At 41.2% G+C, this 19331-nt stretch overlaps 1 protein-coding gene across 1 annotated transcript; it reads right to left on the reverse strand.

The window, feature by feature from the left end:
- Positions 1 to 1028: 1028 nt before the first annotated feature.
- Positions 1029 to 14867, reverse strand: LOC115201878 (zinc finger protein 568). Its single transcript, XM_029765760.1, has 5 exons — positions 14833 to 14867; positions 11023 to 11193; positions 8666 to 8827; positions 8231 to 8342; positions 1029 to 2448 (listed from the first exon to the last, which is right to left on the reverse strand). The coding sequence occupies exons 1-5, from the start codon at positions 14839 to 14841 to the stop codon at positions 1490 to 1492; spliced, it is 1413 nt and encodes a 470-aa protein (XP_029621620.1). The 5' UTR covers positions 14842 to 14867; the 3' UTR covers positions 1029 to 1489.
- Between the last annotated feature and the right edge of the window lie 4464 nt (positions 14868 to 19331).

The following is a 19331-nucleotide window of genomic DNA, read 5'->3' on the forward strand; positions in this document are numbered from 1 at the left end:
ACCAGAAAAAGTCTTCAGGTTTTAGAAATACATCAAACCACAATCATGTTGAAGTAAAATCCCCTGCTAACTAACATCAACACTTATATTTTGTTTTGTATAACTTTTTCTGTACGTTTAAGATACATTGCCTGCCTTGTAATTCCGTTAGCAAAACCCCACATCTTTTGGATATTTTCTCATTTCTCTCCCTCATGAGGAAGGATAATGAAAGTTCACAGAAGTTACAAGTAGAGGCAGACCTACCATTAGTGTTTTTACTGATATCAAGTTTGTTTATGAATTAAGGGATTTAGACTTGTAATTCTGTTTCCAAATTGGTAATGGATTAACTGCAATTAAATTGGCTACAATTGGAAATCACAGTAGTCACACACCACAGTTAGGTCTCTTGCTACTGTTCTTCTATCCACTGGTATACGGTTTTATTTATCTTTCTGTCATCTGGTGGTCAAAGCAAGACTGTGAAAACAGTCTGGACCAACCCACCCTCTCACACGCTCTCTTCTCCAGTTAATGTCTCCTCTCCTGTCTCCTACCCTTTCTCCATTTACTGTTACAAGCATCCTCACCCAGTGAGCACCAAGCGAAGCTGGACGTCCGTAGATGTGGTAAACTAGTTGAAATTTGGTCAGCCCGCCCTTCTGAAATTCTGTTACCAAACAGTTGTGTTTTTGTAAAATATTCTGTGGAAATTGTTGAAATTAGTCCTTATGCATAGAGTTGTGTGTTTGTTCAACTTTGAAATCAATGTTTTTTGTTTTGTAACATTTTGAAGTGGAATTGCCCAAATTGAACAGAAATGCATAAAGGTTAATATAAGAAACATGACATTATAAAATGTTAACCACAGTCAAGCCCATCTCTAACACTGTGATTAAAGTACCTAACAATATGGATCCATTGGAGTTCATTATAAAAAAATTCTATATGTGTTGATTCAAGAATTAAGTATAATGTTTTGTTTCGACTGAGAGTAGGGAAACTCAGTCCCTGCAATGACACAAAAATAACCAAGTCAGACAGCACAGAGTCAATGTTGTATTTCATTTCAACAACACTCACAACTTTGAAGTACATTACTTGTATTGCACAAAACGATACGTGACAAGAAGAATAACTGTTCTCACTATGTTAACACTTTACATTTTCTGTAAATCTGGTACCCTCGCTTTGATGAAATTAATTTTAGAATACTTTGGATAAGATTCAACATAACACACATCTTTACTACTTTATATCAAGTAAACATGAATTAAGGCACTATCCTCATGTCACTATAAACACCAGCATCAACTTAAAAAGGGACATACTTGTCACTCTTAATCAGTGAAGCATTTTATCACACCAAACATCACCATATCTACTCTGCCTCATACTAATTCTTTCCTCAGTTCACTTCATCCAGTTGAAGTTCCCTATACATCCAAAACCAACTAAAATTGACGACAAACAAACTAACTAGTACTACGTTACATGTCACTATACTCTATACATGGGCCGTGTGCATTTTCTGCTGGTGTATCCTCAGGTAGCTTCTCTCTGAGAACCTCTTCCCGCAATGCGTACAGGCGAACGGCCTCTCTCCCGTGTGGATCTTCAGGTGCATCTTCAGCTGGTGCTGGTGGGAGAACCTCTTCTCACACTGGGGACAGTTGTAGGGTTTCTCCCCTGTGTGGACCCTCTGGTGCCTCTTCAAGCTGGACGAGTGGGAGAAATTGGCCCGGCATAGGTGGCAGCCGAATGGTTTCTCCCCCGTGTGCATCCTCTGGTGGATCTCCACCTGTTTAGGGAAACTGAAGGCTTTCCCACAGAATGAACACGGGAAGCGCTTCTCCTTGGCGCTGCCACCTTTACTGATTCCATCTCTACTACTCTCATTTGTCAATGGGCTTGTGTAGCCATTTAGCGTTGAGGCACTGGCATTGTCTGAGGTCTGGTTTAACATAAGGAGAGTGTGAGGAGCATGAAGGCCAGGGAGTGTCTGTGTTGTCGCAGGGTCCATGTTCCAGTTGATAGATCCTATGGAAGGCAGGCTGAAGGCAGCACCTGTTAGGGGGTTAACCTGAGGCCCCATCAGTCTCTCTGAATCACGACTATAGGAGCAGGACGGAGCATCGGTAGCCGAGTCTGTGTCTGTTCTCTCCCGCCGCAAACGGACACCTCCCTGTACCCGCAGACCAAGTCTACGCCTCACCCTTGTCTCAACCAGTCTGTTGTCATGGAGACTAGGTTCAGTTGTTTTGTGTTCGACTCTCTGTTTCTGGTTAACAGTGTTGTTCCCCAGCCCAGAGTTGAGGATGCTGTCCCATCCACTGACCTCCACTATGTCATCTCTGGTCCTGGCCTGCTCAGTGACGTCATCCCCCGGGCCTTTGGCTGCACCCGTCTGGGTCTGGGAATCCAAGATGGCCGCCCAGTCTCCTCTGTTATCCTCCAGCCAATCACCTGCAGGAAGGGGTTACAAAATAGACTTTTAAACATGGCAGAGAAAACTACATATGGAGAAAAAAAAGAGTAAATTACCTGGTCAAGTTCACACATTGTAATGTGTGTTTTTTTTAACTATTTTCTACATTGTAGAATAATAGTGAAGACATCAAAACTATGAAATAACACATATGGAATCATGTAGTAAACAAAAAAAGTGTTAAACAAATCAAAATATATTTTATATTTGAGATTCTTCAAATAGCCACCTTAATGACAGCTTTGCACACTCTTGGCATTCCCTCAACCAGCTTCACCTGGAATGCTTTTGCACTTTGCTGAGCACTTGTTGGCTGCTTTTCCTTCACTCTGCGGTACAACTCATCCCAAACCATCTCAATTGGGTTGAGGTGGGTGATTGTGGAGACCAGGTCATCTGATGCAGCACTCCATCACTCTCCTTCTTGGTCAAATAACCCTTATACAGCCTGGAGGTGTGTTGGGTCATTGTCCTGTTGAAAAACAAATGATAGTCCCACTGAGCCCAAACCAGATGGGATGGCGTATTGCTGCAGAATGCTTTGGTACCCATGCTGGTTAAGTGTGCCTTGAATTCAAAATAAATCACAGAGTGTCACCAGCAAAGCACCATCACACCTCCTCCTCCATGCTGGGAACCACACATGCTGAGATCATCCGTTCACCTACTCTGCGTCTCACAGAAAGACACGGCGGTTGGAACTAAAAATCAAACATTTTGACTTATCAGACCAAAGGAAAGATTTCCACCCGTCTAATGCCCATTGCTCGTGTTCCTTGGCCCAAGCAAGTCTCTCCTTCTTATTGGTGTCCTATAGTAGTGGTTTCTCTGCAGCAATTCGACAATGAAGGCTTGATTCACGCAGTGTCCTCTGAACAGTTGATGTTGAGATGTGTCTGTTACTTGAACTCTGTGAAGCATTTATTTGGGCTGCTATTTCTGAGGCTGATAACTCTAATGAACTTATCCTCTGCTGCAGAGGAATCTCTGGGTCTTCCTTTCCTGTGGCGGTCCTCATGGTAGCCCGTTTCATCATAGCTCAATGGTTTTTGCGACTGCACTTGAAGGGTGGCTATTTGAAATATAAAATATATTTTGATTTGTTAACCACTTTTTTGTTTACTTCATGATTCCATATGTGTTATTTCATAGTTTTGATGTCTTCACTATTATTCTACAATGTAGAAAATAGTCAAAGTAAAGAAAAACCCTGGAATGAGTAAGTGTTAAAAAACTTTTGACCGGTAGTGTACATTTTATTGATTTCATCTTACGGAATGAATTTTTAAAAAATGAAAGAATAAGGGTCATCACACAATAATTCTAATAATATTTTTTTGCATCCCATTGATCTTTTAGATAGAAATTATTCACCAATATTGCATTTTAAAATGAAGTGCCCTTTAATATAGAGCACAAAGAAATCTGATTTGCTTATATGAATAAAGACATTTCTAGCCTGTGTAAAAATTCAGCATTTTGACATTTCCCTTTGTGCATTTTAACCCACTTAATCAACATTTCTATAAGTTTTCACCCTCATTAAGCCCTAGTTATTGTTTTGCTTTGACAAAGTAATTACTGAAGATTATTATTTGTTTCATGTGATTTTTACCTTAATTTTAAGGTAAAAAAGCCCCTAATTTATTTTTTTTATTTTTTATTATTTTCAAAAGACATTGAACATCTAATCGTGAAATCATTGTGTAAAACCAGGTGAGCTGGTTATCCTCTTTATACTCTGAGCGGGTCGAGTATAACACAGAAACCCTGTTACCTATAGATAGACAAAAAACATTTAGAGACTGTTTTTTTCTTGAAGCTTGCATTTAATTGCCCCTTCCTGTTGTACACAACAAGCGTCCATTCCCCTAGGTTGATTTTTTTACATGGATCAGGAAAGTTTCCTCTCAAGACCTCTACAAGCCATAATGCTGAATAAAATTATACTTTACCTGTTGTCCGTGTGGTTGGTCCTTTTGCAGGTTGGAATGTATATCGTTTGTATTTCTGTTTTTTATTTTCAATACTGATGCAATTTGCACGTGACAAACACTTGCACAATGTGGCCGAGCATTACAGAACGGCAAGCACTACCAGCTGATTGCGATAAAATGTGCTTCGGTTGACTACATTCGGTTACATTCGGCTATTGTCTACATATTGTGCATCATGTGCAATGTGTTAACCGATTGAAAATACAAGCGACAGAACCTACCGGCGCCACAAAAAGTTGAGTAAACAACACTTCCCTTTGGATACCTTATCTCCACCTCCTACTGCCAAAAGGACCAACAGCATGAACAACCGGTAAAGTAAGTGTAAATATAATTGTATTAAACATTCTGCCTTGTAGAGACTATTTCTTTAAGTCCGATATCCATGGAGTAACCATGGTAACAGTCAGATTTTAGGCAACCATTCCCTGTCGCAAGGGGATTCATGGCTGATTTAAGATGAATTTATCAACCCTGTTACTTTATTTGCCACTTAATAGCATTTTTTTTTATTTAACCCTTTTCTTAAGGGTAAAAAATGACCCGCCACTATGTTTAAAACCTGTTGGGGCTAGGGGGCAGTATTTGCACGGCCGGATAAAAAATGCACCCGATTTAATCTGGTTACTACTCCTGCCCAGTAACTAGAATATGCATATAATTAGTAGATTTGGATAGAAAACACTAAAGTTTCTAAAACTGTTTGAATGGTGTCTGAGTATAACAGAACTCATATGGCAGGCCAAAACCTGAGAAGATTCCATGCAGGAAGTGGAAATCTGATTTGTGGAATCACTTTCAACACTTTGCCTATGAAACACACCGTGAGTTAGGATTAATTTAGCACTTCCTAAGGCTTCCACTAGATGTCAACAGTCTTTACAAAGTGGTTTGAGTCTTCTCCGGTAAAAACTGACCGAAAGAGAGGCTTGGAAAGTTGGTCATAGAGGGAGGGCCATTACTACTATGACGCGGGCGCCCATGGGTACCCTTTCATTCTGAAACGTTTAGTGAGACAATGCAATCGTCCGCCTTGAATATTATTGAAGCTCTGATTGAAAAAGGCCCTAAAGATTTATGTTATACAACGTTTGACATGTTTGAACGAACTTAAATATATATTTTTTGCACATTCGTGACGACAAGTCCCTTGCGCCTCGTACATTATGAGTAGCCTTCGGAACGCGCTAACAAGAAGGAGCTATTGGGACATAAATTATTAACTTTTTCGAACAAAACTACATTTGTTGTGGACCTGGGATTCCTGGAAGTGCCTTCTGATGAAGATAATCAAAGGTAAGGGAATATTTACAATAGTATATTTGATTTTAGATGGTTCCAAGATGGCGCTAACCTGTATCGCCTAGCCTATTTTTCTGAGCATAGGACCTCGTTTATTGCAAAGTGTGATTTCCCAGTAAAGTTATTTTTAAATCTGGCAATGCGGTTGCATTCACGAGATGTTAATCTATAATTCTTTGAATGACAATTACATTTTAACAATGTTTTCGAATAGTAATTTTGTAAATTGTAGCGCTGATTCACAGGAAGCATTTGAGGGAAAATATTTTCTGAACGTCATGCGCCGATGTAAAATGCTGTTTTTATATATAAATATGAACTTTATCGAACAATGCATGTATTGTGTAACATGATGTCCTAGGAGTGTCATCTGATGAAGATTGTCAAAGGTTAGTGCTGCATTTAGCTGTGTTTTGGGTATTTATGATACATGCTAGTTGCTTTGAAAATGGCAGTGTGATTATTTTTGGCTGGGTACTCTCCTAACATAATCTAATGTTTTGCTTTTGCTGTAAAGCCTTTTTGAAATCGGACAACGTGGTTCCATTCAGGAGAGGTGTATCTATAAAATGGTGTAAAATAGTCATATGTTTGAGAAATTTAAGTTATAGCATTTATGAGGTATTTGTATTTCGCGCGACGCGATTCCACTGGCTGTTGACTAGGGTGGGACGCAAGCGTCCCAGGTTCCCAGACAGGTTAACAGCAGAGAAAACCCCCTAAATGATATTTTTTCAACTTGAAATTTGATTACTTGTCCTAGAGTTACCCCAACATTAGAAAAAGTGAAACATCACCTTTGTTCATATTTCCATGAAAGCTGTACACCACTAGGGTACAAAGATTGTCTTAGAGTCATTTTTGACCCGGCAAGTTATAAAATCATTTACACACCAGAAAAACCACAAAGACACACACAATGAGAAATTGAGATTATGTGTGCTACTGATTGAACTCAGCCAGCAGCTCCTGAAGAGGAAGATCACCATGGTTGGCACAGCTACAAAGAACAAGCGTGAGCTCCCCCCTGCAATCCTCACAACAAGGGGGAGAGAGACCTTCTCATCAAAGTTTGCCTTCACCCCCACCACCACTCTAGTTTCTTACCTCCCAAAGAGGAACAAGAATGTGGTCCTCCTGAGCACACTGCACAAAACGGCTGAGATCAGTGATCGTGAGGACAGGAAGCCAGCCATCATCCTGGACTACAACCACCACAAAGGAGGCGTGGACAACCTGGACAAGGTGATTGGAACTTACAGCTGCAGGAGGATGACTGCCCGCTGGCTCCTGGTCATCTTCCATAATATCATTGATTTGTCCTCATAAAATGTCTTCGTGATATGGAACAAGATCAACACTATCTGGATGCCTAATAAGCGGAACAAGAGGAGAGAGCAGCTGGAAAAGGCACTTGTAACCCCACACATTCAAAGAAGGGAGCGCGTCCCCACACACCAGCCTCTGAAGCGCTTGTGAAAGCTGTTCAGGGGGCTGAATCTTGTCCTGATCCACCTGAGGCTGCAGCTGGGGCAGGCAAGAGGAGGAGATGCCAATTCTGCCCCCCCAAAGAAGGACTGTAAAACAAATACTATGTGCTGCACATGTGAGAAATACATCTGCAAAGTCCATGCACACACACTTGCATACTGTCCTACATGTGATAATTAGAGCTGATTGATTTATGTTCTTCACGTTTTTGTATCTATTATCTTATTCTTATTTATTGTTGTTGTTTATACACCTTGTGGGTGGGGGCAATGGTTAAAAAAATGGGAGAAGACTAGTGTTTTGTAGTTGAATTCCTCATTGTACAGTATATAAGAATATATCACTATGTTGCCAAAAAGGTTGAAGACGTATTGTTTCCCTTCAATAAAATGCATTCAAAACTACTTTCTGTACATTTCTGCTACTCTCTTAGGCTATACAAGTGCTATCTCTTGCTGAAAAATGAATGTTTACACCTATGCAGTACCTTTAGCAATAATAATAATAATAATAATAAACCTCTACTTTAGTGAAGAAAACAAGTATGACAGGTGTGTTGTAATAAAAACGAGTGGTGTCTACTGATTAAATGCAGTCTTTCTGCATTGTCAACTGGGACAACCCAGATATTCACAAAGTTTGTGATGAATGACAGGTTGTTTCTTCATGCAAAATAGATGTGGGGTATAAAATTCAATTAAGATGCTTTATTTTAGGGGTTTAGTGAAGGCGGGTCATTTTTTACCCTTAGTACAAGGGCATTATACAGAATGTTAAGGCTACACAAGGGTTAACCTCTTGAGATGGGAAAAAGTGTTTTTTATTTAATTGATTATGTGCTCTTTATTTTTACACCAAGTTACACTACTCAAAAGCCACCTAATTGGTGGAACGACCTAATAGCCAGGTACATCACTATTCCCATTGAAGATCTATTACTGTATGTAGGCTATATGTATTTCTCCCTTACCTTGCTCCCCCATCTTTAGTCCACTCAGCAGATCAATGCTCTCTGGTTCATCTTCTATTGTCTCCTCTTTGACCAGCAGCAGATCAGGCTTCCCATCCTCCATGTCTACTGACTGTAAGAGATACAGAGTGAGAGGATGTTGGATCAAGACATCTGATATGAGCATCTTCTGATTGGGAAATGAGGGATTGCTATGATTACTATGCAAACATGTTAGTTGATTTGATTACTTGACAGTCTTTAATGGTTTGATAATTCAAAATACATGGTTCCACACAAGACAAAAAGTGCTGATCTAAGATCTGTACATATAATCTTATTCATTATGATCCAAAAGGCAAAACTGATCCTAGATCAGTACTCATACTCTGAGAAGCTTTGCGGATTTGGGTTCTGACCTAATGCTATTCAGACTCTAGTTTACATTGGGCTCACCTCAGTGAGAATGTGTGTGTTCCTGTGCTGCTCAGCTGGTTCCTCTGTAGGTTCAGGAGGAGGTGTAGTCTGGTTGTCCTCCATGACCATAGTGCCCCCAGGGTTCCCCAGACTCTCCTCACACCCCTCCTCCTTCACCAGCACCATCTCTGGACCCTCCTCCTGGAAGAGACAGGTGATACCCTCAGGTTACGTACACACCTGGAAGCATGTCCATTTATGTGACATTTGAGAAATGTACCAGACCCATATGCATTGGGTGCGTAACCTGATTAGGCCGTCCACCCACGGTGCTCAGAATGACAGAAATCACATTTAGACTATGGTAATTCATTTCAACAGAACGTGCGTCCCTCTTACCGAATTCCGATGCGCACTATGAAGATGTTAGAATAACTGTCCACATGTACTTTTCTTTCAGCCAACAAAACGAGTAACGAACAGCAGAATCACTAGCCTATGTCAATCTATTACACCCCACAGTAGAAAAGCGTACCTATTCTATTGGTCAGCTTGTCATTCTGTGCGAGAAAGAAACAGCCTATTCCAAACAGATTATGGGACAGTTGTGGGACGAAAGATCCCAAATTCATACAACCAGTAGGCCTTGGCTACATAAGAAAAACATTCAATCGCAATGAGGCTGATACATCAGATGAGAACGTTTACCTTAAAATGTTGATAAACTATTATTTCTTCACATTATAAGCACAGCAATGTGCACAAGGCAGTGTGCAAATTTTAGTTCCATAATGCAATTAGCGGGACAACACAGTCGTCAAAAGTGCACCGCACATGAGCGTGTTAAAACAGTTTTGAAGTCGCTATTAAAAAGAGCTACTGTTTTTAATTCTCAACTGGTAATTGAAGTGCGCTTCCCATTCGCCATTCAGCGCATCACACACCACTTGCAATGTGAGCTGGAGGCATTATGCTGTTTGAAACATTAACGTTTTACTTCATATTATGAGGCAAGCTTTAGGTGTATTTAGTAAGAGTACATTGGTTATAAAGCGCTGTCGTGTGTATGCAGAATTAGGGTGAGATCAGATGTGATGTATACTATAGAGAGTCTCAATGAAAGTGTTAGAATGAAAAGTCCCATTTTGTGTTTATTAAACAAACAAGTGTTAAATACACCATATGAAAACCACACATACACATGTCTCAACAAAAAATCTGCATGAACTTGACGAATTGCATTCATTTTCTTTTGAATGGAAGTAATGAAATAGGCATTTGTGACCATCATATAGCTTACACAGTACAAACACAATATGGTAACAGATTTTTAGGCTTATATATCCCACAATGTCTGGATGCAATATTCTACCCAGGAATATTCAACACTGAAATCTGTTGCTCTCGGTATTCCAAATACATCTGTGGATCTTTTATGCTGACAACAATGACAATTAATCTTTGTCTTTAATGCAGGATTTGATCTAAATGTCAGAAGACCTTTCTCCCGTGTGGACCTTCAGGTGCATCTTCAGGTTACCAGCCTGGGCGAAGCGCATGTGACACTGGGTACAGCTGTAGGGTTTTTCCCCCGTGTGGACCCTTTGGTGCCTCTTCAGGGTGCAAGCCTGGGCGAAGCGCATGTGACACTGGGTACAGCTGAAGGGTTTCTCCCCCGTGTGGACCCTCTGGTGAATCTCCACCTTCTGAGGGCAGCTGAAGCCTTTGTTACAGAACATGCAGAGGAAGCGTTTCTCTTTACTATTGCCTGATGTCGCACCCCCACCCGGAGCCTTGGCTCTAGCCCTTTTGTTTGAGTTCAATACCTGATCGAAAAGGATGCGACCGTGTGAATCGGAAGGTGCCATCGACGTGGACACTGGGTCGCAATCCCTGAAAGTGAGTAAAGGGGAGTGGGTCACGACATTTAGATTTTTTTCTATGCTTTCACTATAGTCTAAGAAGTCACTGGTGTTGCCTTGCGAGTGTCCTTCTCTTAAATGAGTCTCATCTGCATTCCATGTCAGAGGTGCGTCACCCTCCACTTTTACAGTCACCTCATCTATGACTATAACCTCCCCTTTCTTTTCTAGGGACCCTTCAGAGTATACACTACCACTGTACCGGTCCATTTCCCCTCTCATTGGATTAGTCTGTGTATCTAAAGCCACAGGCATGTCACCAGATATCATCTCTGTCGCTGTAGCATATGAACAGGACGGATCATTGCCAGCCTGTAACGCATCACCCGTGTCCTGATGGGACAGAACCGTCCTTGGGCTACCATAAAGTAAATACTCTGAGCAGGGAGCAGGAGGACAGCCCAGTTGCCCCAGCCCCATTAAAGTCTCGGTGTCTGTCTCTGACTTGAGGGCGGCGTTCGGCGTTCCACTGACCTCCGTGATGCTGCATCGGGTCCTGGGCTGTGCTGGGGCGGTGGTGGGGTCCTCCGTGGCTACAGGGGGCTCTACTCCAGCCCCTGCTCCAGTCTGGATGTCTCTGCTGTGCCGCAGGTCCTCTCCTTCAGACCTCTCCAGCTTGACCCCAGGACCTGCAGCATCTGCATCCTGACACAAGAAGTATGTGTTTTTTAATGGGCTTCACGCTTATATCATCAAATTCATGAGAACGTGGTCAAATAAGATATGCAGTGTCTTCATAAAGTATTTATACCCCTTGACTTATTCCACATGTTGTTGTGTTACAGCCTGAATTCAAATGTATTAAATTGATTGTTTTTCTCACCCATCTATACACAATACACCATGATGACAAAGTGAAAACATATTTTTAGAAATGTTAGCAAATTTACTGAAAATTAAATACAGAAATATCTCATATGCATAGGTATTCACACCCATGAGTCAATACATGTTAGAATCACCTTTGGCAGTGGTTACAGCTGTGAGTCTTTCTAGGTAAGTCTAAGAGCCTTGCACAGCTCGATTGTAAAATATTTGCACATTATTCTTTTTTAAATTCTTCAAGCTGTCAAGTTGGTTGTTGATCATTGCTAGACAGCCATTTTCAAGTCTTGCCATAGATTTTCAAGATGATTTAAGTCAAAACTGTAACTAGGCCACTCAGGAACATTCAATGTAATCTTGCTAAGCAACTCCAATGTATATTTGGCCTTGTGTTTTAAGTTATTGTCCTGCTGAAAGCTGAATTTGTCTCCCATTGTCTGTTGGAAAGCAGACTGAAACAGGTTTTCCACTAGGATTTTGCCTGTGCTTAGCTCTATACCGCTACTTTTTATCTTAAAAAAACTCCCTAGTCCTTGCCGATGACAAGCATAACCATATCATGATGCAGCCACCACCATGCTTGAAAATATGAAGAACGACACTCAGTGATGTGTAGTGTTTGCCCCAAACATAACGCTTTGCATTCAGGACATAAAGTTAATTTCTTTGCAGATATACAGTGCCTTCGGAAAGTATATAGACACCTTCACAATTTACACATTTTGTTACATTAGCCTTATTGTAAAATGTATATATATATATAAAAAAAAGTATCCTCAATCTACACACAATACCCCATAATGACAAAATGAAAACAGGTTTTTAGAAATACCTTATTTACATAATTATTCAGGCCCTTTGCTATGAGACTCGAAATTGAGCTCAGGTGCATCCTGTTTCCATTGATCATCCTTGAGATGTTTCTACAACTTGATTGGAGTGCACCTGTAGTAAATTAAATTGGACATGATTTGGAAAGTTACACACCTGTCTATATAAGGTCCATCTGTTGACATGGATGTCAGAGCAAAAACCAAGCCATGTAGTCAAAGGAATTGTCCGTGGTGTTCAGAGACAGGGTTGTGTCGAGGCACAGATCTGGGGAAGGGTACCAAAACATTTCTACAGCATTGAAGGTCCCCAAGAACACAGTGGCCTCCATCACTCTTAAATGGAAGAACTTTGGAACCACCAAGACTCTTCCTAGAGTTGGCGGCCTGGCCAAACAGAGCAATCAGAGGAGAAGGGCTTTGGTCAAGGAGGTGACCAAGAACCCGATGGTTAGTCTGACAGAGCTCCTCTGTGGAGATGGGAGAAGCTTCCAGATGGACAACCATCTCTGCCACACCACCAATCAGGCCTTCATGGTAGAGTGGCCAGACGGAAGCCACTCCTCGGTAAAAGGCACATGACAGCCCACTTGGAGTTTGCCAAAAGAGACGTAAAGACTCTCGGACAATGATTAACAAGATTCTCTGGTCAGATGAAACCAAGAATGAACTCTTTGGCCTGAATGCCAAGCTTCACTTCTAGAGGAAACCTGGCACCATCCCTACAGTAAAGCATGGTGATGGCAGCGTCATGCTGTGGGGAGGTTTTTCAGCGGCAGGGACTGGGAGACTAGTCATGATCGAGGGAAGGATGAACGGAGCAAAGTACAGAGAGATCCTTGGTGAAAACTGCTCCAGAGTGCTCAGAAGCTCAGACTGGGTGCTCAGAAGCTCAGACTTCCAACAGGACAATGACCCTAAGCACACATCCAAGACAACACAGGAGTGGATTCACAACAAGTCTCTGAATGACCTTGAGTGGCCCAGCCAGAGCCCAGATTTGAACTCGATCAAATATCTCTGGAGAGACCTGAAAATAGCTGTGCAGCAACACTCCCCATCCAACCTGACAGAGCTTGAGAGGATCTGCAGAAAGGAATGGGAGAAACTCCCCAAAAACAGGTGTGCCAAGCTTGTAGCGTCATACCCAAGAAGACTCAAGGCTGTAATCGCTGCAAAAGGTGCTTCAAAGTACTGAGTAAAGGGTCTCAATACTTAAGTAAATGTGATCAGTTTAAAAAATATACATAAATTAACAAAAATGGCTAAAATCCAGTTTTTGCTTTGTCATTATGGGGTATTGTGTAGATTGATGGGGGGAGGGTCTATTTAATAAATTTTTGAATAAAGCTGTAACCTAACAATATGTGGAAAAAGTCAAGAGGTCTGAATACTTTCCGAAGGCACTGTGCGTTAGTGCCTTACTGCAAACAGGATGCATGTTTTGTTATATTTGTATTCTGTGCAGGCTTCCTTCTTTTAAAACTGTCATTTACGTTAGTATTGTGGATTAACTACAATGTTGTTGATTCATCCCCAGATTTCTCCTTTAAACACCCATTAAACTCTTAACTGTTTTAAAAATCACAATTGGCCTGATGGTGAAATCCCTGACCAGTTTCCTTCCTCTCAGGCAACGGAGTTAGGAAGGTTGTCTGTATCTTTGCAGTGACTGGGTGTATTGATACACCATCTAAAGCCTCCTAATGAATTACTTCACCATGCTCAAAGGTGCCCATCTTTGCGAGACATGGAAAAAACTCCCTGGTCTTTGTGGTTGAATATGTGCTTGATATTCACTGCTCAATTGAGGGACCTTAAAGATAATTGTATGTGTGAGGTACAGAAATGGGCTAGTTATTCAAAAATCATGTTAACCTCTATTATTGAACACGGAATATGTCCACGCAACTTACGATGCGATTTGTTAAGCACATTTGTACTCCTGAACTTATTTAGGCTTGCCATAACAAAAACTTGACTCAATACATTTCAGCTTTTAATTTTGTATTAATTACTAAAATGTTCTACAAACAAAATGTCACTTTGACATTATGGGGTATTGTGTAGAGATCAGTGACACAAAATCTAAATTTAATACATTTTCAATTCAGGCTGTAAGAAGTAAGACACATCGGCGAACGTTATTAAAGTCTCATTTGAACTACAACTCAGCAGCCTTGTTAGCGTGCCTGCTCAAGTTGAGGACTTACAGGACGATAAAAACCCTTAAATTACAGTCCGCTTGATGTGCTTTATATTAGATTACGCTGGAGCTTTTTTACTGAACATTGCCAGCCAGTACTTTAAAAAAATGCTAAACATTTCATTTTTCGGCTTTGTGCTTCTTCTTGGTCGTCAAATACTTTGAAAACCGGCATAGGGTAAGTAAATTACCTCAGATACACATACATTTTATATATATATCAATGTAAATTTTAAGCAAATTCGTAACCCACAAAACAAGGGACCATGGCGTATTGGATAAATAACAATGTTGAAGGGAAGTCTTTCAAGCTCCCCTAACACAGATAGCTGAAGTGAACAGCTGAGGGGGGCCTTTCTGAAATAAACAGGCCACATTTGATTTACAAAGTAACACTATTTTATGCAACACTATTACACTAACCTCTATCATGATAACATGCTGGGTTGAGGTTCCACTCCCCTCATCAACAGTGATTGGTTGGTCATCTCTCCATGTATTCTGTCCTGCTGGCTTCACAAAATTTCTTTGGCCTCCAGTGAGATGTCCGCCACCTGAGAGAGTGATTGAGGAGATGAGGTGGTTTGATTAGCGACTGTCAATGCTCAACACTATTGACAGTTTTGACACTGTCTAGAATTGGCAAGAATATAAGGTAACATTTCTCATAACTTCTTGATATACTATTTATTGATTGATGTGTTATATTCCATGCATCACATTGTTTTCATTGAGTAAATAGGAAACACAGTAAATCAAGACCTGGTTAGAATATAAAATTGTGTCTTTGCGCAAGATAGTTAAGTAATCAGCGGAAATACTGCATACTATCCTAAACCTGACCAAGACCGAATTATGGGTAACACATCTGGACACACAGGAGAACGGGCACTGAAATACTGTATATATGAACGGCGACAGGCCGCGCAGCCTCGGCCTTCTGCAAAATGTACCTCTTGCCATTCCTCTGTATTGGTCGAGGATCTTGACACTGGGACGACTGGCGAGGACGCGCTCTCGTGCCACCTTCAGTTCCTGTAGCTGTAATTTCCTCCGCAATGCCCTGTTCTGTTTCTGGCTTTCAGAAATTTCCAATCGAAACACTGCATAGTCGTCGTCTACGAGTTTACAGATCTCTGCCACTGCTGCATTCGCTAGCACCTCCATGATGGAGGCTATCTGAGTGTGAAAAACCATACAGTTAGCCATTGTTAGCAGCTAGCTATCGTTACCTATAACATCTATAAACCAAGTCTTGTTTCCAACGCGAATTAAAGACTACATGGCGTAAGTATGTGATGCTGTGTAGTTAAAATAATATTTTGTGCTCCATGGCGTTAATAAACGTCTAAATAACAACAATAAAAACGCAAACGTGGAAATTGTTCTTGGTCACTGTTCACTTCCGTTTACAGTGAAGAGAAATGTTATTGGTTGGCGTCGTAGCGCAAAGGGTGTGGCTAAATGAAAAGCGTTTTCGCGTTGTTCTTCTTCGATGAGGTTTAACGGCGGTTGGCATCCAAATATGTTGCATTACCGCCACCTACTAGAGTGGAGTACAACTCCCTTATACTTTGTTTGAAAAAAATGTATAAATACTCTATCGTCTAACACTACACTCACCCCAAAAAATTATAAAAATAACACCACCCTACTCCTCTATTTAGTCCTACATCATGCCAACAACCTGAAATGATGGGACATCACCACTTAACACACCCTGTAACTCTTCTGATGTCAAGTCTTGCACACCCAAATACCTCTCTGCAGCTGCCACCACAGCCTCAATTTTCTGCGACTTACGTTCCATCCCTGCAGTACAGTTGATAACCATTGCTATAAATGCTAAAAAATCCAATCTTACTGAAACATATATCCCTTATTGGCCTACCCCTCTGTACTGGCACAGTTATACTACTCACACCAGTCCTCTCAGGATCCCTCCCCCTTGACCCATCTTCCTCTACTTTCTTCACTGTCTCAGCATAAGACAACTTCTGCACTACTCTGACCATGGAAACCTCAACCTGAGTCTCTCGCACTGGACATTAATGATCCCCAGCCCCAAGGGCATCCCTACAATTAACACATACCACTACTTTCCCTAATGCTATACATTCCTTTGTCTCATGCCCTTCAGCACACTTCTCACACCTAGGAACCTCCCTCCTACACACTGCTGCCACATGCCCATAAGCTTGACACCTGTAACATCTTAATGTTTTCGGTACATGTCTGGCAAAGACTCAACATCAAAATTCATAAGAACAGACAATGACTCTTCTGTTTCATCACTCACGCCACCCTGTCTGTGCGACGAGCATCACAACCACTGGGAATCTTCCCCTTCAGTTGGTCAACTTTTACATTTACTGCTACCCCAGTAATCACTCCTTTCAATGGCGCCCTTTTCTTGAGAGCAAAACAATTCACATTTCTTGCCCCCATTCGTTTAACGGCGAGCGCCTTCTCCCTCTGACCAGCAGAAACACAAACAATGACCACAAGACCACTTCTGGTTACCCTCATCGATTCCACAGCTCCCAACTCTGTTTTCACCCACCCTGAAACCACAAATGGATCAGCCAACAGGCAACGGTCCACTTTTCCCAAAAACTTCACTCCTACTGTCACAGACTCCTCTTTATCCTGACCCTAAGTGCAAGCCTCGGGCTCCGAGAACTTCACCACACCTACCACATCCGATACTTCGACCTCATTCACTTCCATTTCTCCTCCTGTCTTCAGCTCACTCTGCTTACACTTTCTATCATTCTTCTTTAACAAACCATCTCCCTTTTTCCCGCCATTTTTAACCGACTCAAGCTCACCGACTTCCTCCCTCTCCCTCTGAGACCTCCCCTGCCTCTCTTTTTCCCTCCATTCCAAGTATACATCTCCTTCTGATGATACTGCACTTCTCCTGACATACATATTGTTCATGCATTGTTAAGGGACGCCATTTAACCGGCTGTCACAATCTCCGTACAATCAGCACCAACCCCTCGGGATGTAGCGCTCAACAGTGCATCCCACTTGTAAAGCAGCTGCTTCGTCTTGATGTTCTTCTTTATCAAAAGCTACCGCAACGCTTTTCCATTTCAAACAAGCGCGCTCTTCCAACCAGCATCCCCTTGTCGATAGCTCACTCTGGACATGTACTCTCGGCTACGTCACTTCCTTGGTTCCCCGCGCTGTTCTTTGAAATATGGTAGTGCTTATTACATTACACATCAAGGCCCTCACTGGCCCTCACTAGCCAATCAGAACCTGCTCCACGACTAAATATGTAGTTGCTTCAAGTTGTTTAAGGTCTTTCATATATTGATTTTTTGTTATCAGGGACAGACATATCTAGCTTATAAAAAAATATATTTATATATGTTTGGCTGGAATTATGCTAACCTGTTTGCAATCCCTTTAGCTTTGCTAACTAGCTTGCTGGCTAGTTAAAGGTTAGCTGGCTAGTTAACTACAGTTGTTGGCTACTACCATCAAGTTGTTGTGTTATATTAAGCCCGTTTCACTGTTTGCAGAATGCATACTGGCATTTGAATTTAGCACAGGAAAAGGGAATCTGGACACAATGTGGACACCGTAGACACATTTTAATGTTTGTGTGGATGCATGACGTTGTCGGAATTCCATGATCAGAATACATAGTCCCAGTCGGTATAAGATAGAACAGATGAGCAAGTCCTTGGGGGCCGGAGTGGTGTCACACTTTTACCCCCATCCCTAGCAAACACAGCTGATTAAACTAATTGCATTCTAAACTGATTTTTGAACTTTTACTGTGAAAAGTACACACATGAAAATGTTTTAAAAAAAAACATGTTTTGAGCAAAATAGTTTTTTTTTTTAGACAACGGCAAATCCGTGATGTCATCGGCCTCCACCCTTGCTTGAGGAACATTTAGCAGACGCTCTTATCCAGAGCGACTTAAAGGAGAAATTAGGGTTAAGGGCCTTGCTCAAGAGCACATCGGCAGATTTTTCACCTAGTCATCTCGGGGATTTGAACCAACAACCTGGTCCAACGCTCTTAACCGCTAGGCTACCTGCCGGAAAAGATCCAATATAAAGAGAAAGAGGGAATGTCCACTCACCGTTCTACTGCTCCCAAATATGTTTTATAAACATAATGACACCATCTTACAGATCGCATTCACACTTTTCAGAAATAGCAGACGGCTCCTAAATTCTATTGCATGGCAGCTGGACGTTCTCATCATAAAGCGACGGTGAATCATTCTAATAAGTTTGCTTGTTTTTAAGTTTTAATTTTAATAAAAAACAATCTGTTTTTTAAAACAACATTTCTAAATAGCATGGTCAGAAGCATAATATAATAAAATCAATAGGATAAAAAAGACAACGAATTGCTGTTGAGGCAGCCTTTGTTATAGCCTATAGGCATAAGGGTAGCCTACGGAGGGCTTGGTTTTTAATCATATGAAACGGAAAACAAGCAATTGTTACAGGAAAATTATTTCTAAATACAAGGGTCACCAGCATATCTCATCTCTCAGTTCATGATGGGCATATGGACACATGTAGCCTACATGGAGGGGTTTTTAACGGACGTGCAAAACTGGAGCTGGCTAAGATTTAATGGTGATTAAGATTTATTTCAAAGCAGTCATAATGCAAAATGCATCATACCGGCTGTATTTCTGTATTTTGCATACAGTGCATTCGGAAAGTATTCAGACCCCTTGACTTTTTCCACATTTTGTTACATTAGAGCCTTATTCTAAAATGTATTAAATAGTTTTTTCCCCCTTAATCTACTCACAATACCCCATAATGACTAAGCAAAAACAGGTTTAGACATTTTTGCAAATGTATTAGAAATAAAAAACTGATATCACATTTACATAAGTATTGTTAGGTTCTAATTTTCAGAGTAAATAACTCAC

The sequence above is a fragment of the Salmo trutta genome, chromosome 11, assembly GCF_901001165.1.
Source record: "Salmo trutta chromosome 11, fSalTru1.1, whole genome shotgun sequence".
Lineage (NCBI taxonomy): Eukaryota > Metazoa > Chordata > Actinopteri > Salmoniformes > Salmonidae > Salmo > Salmo trutta.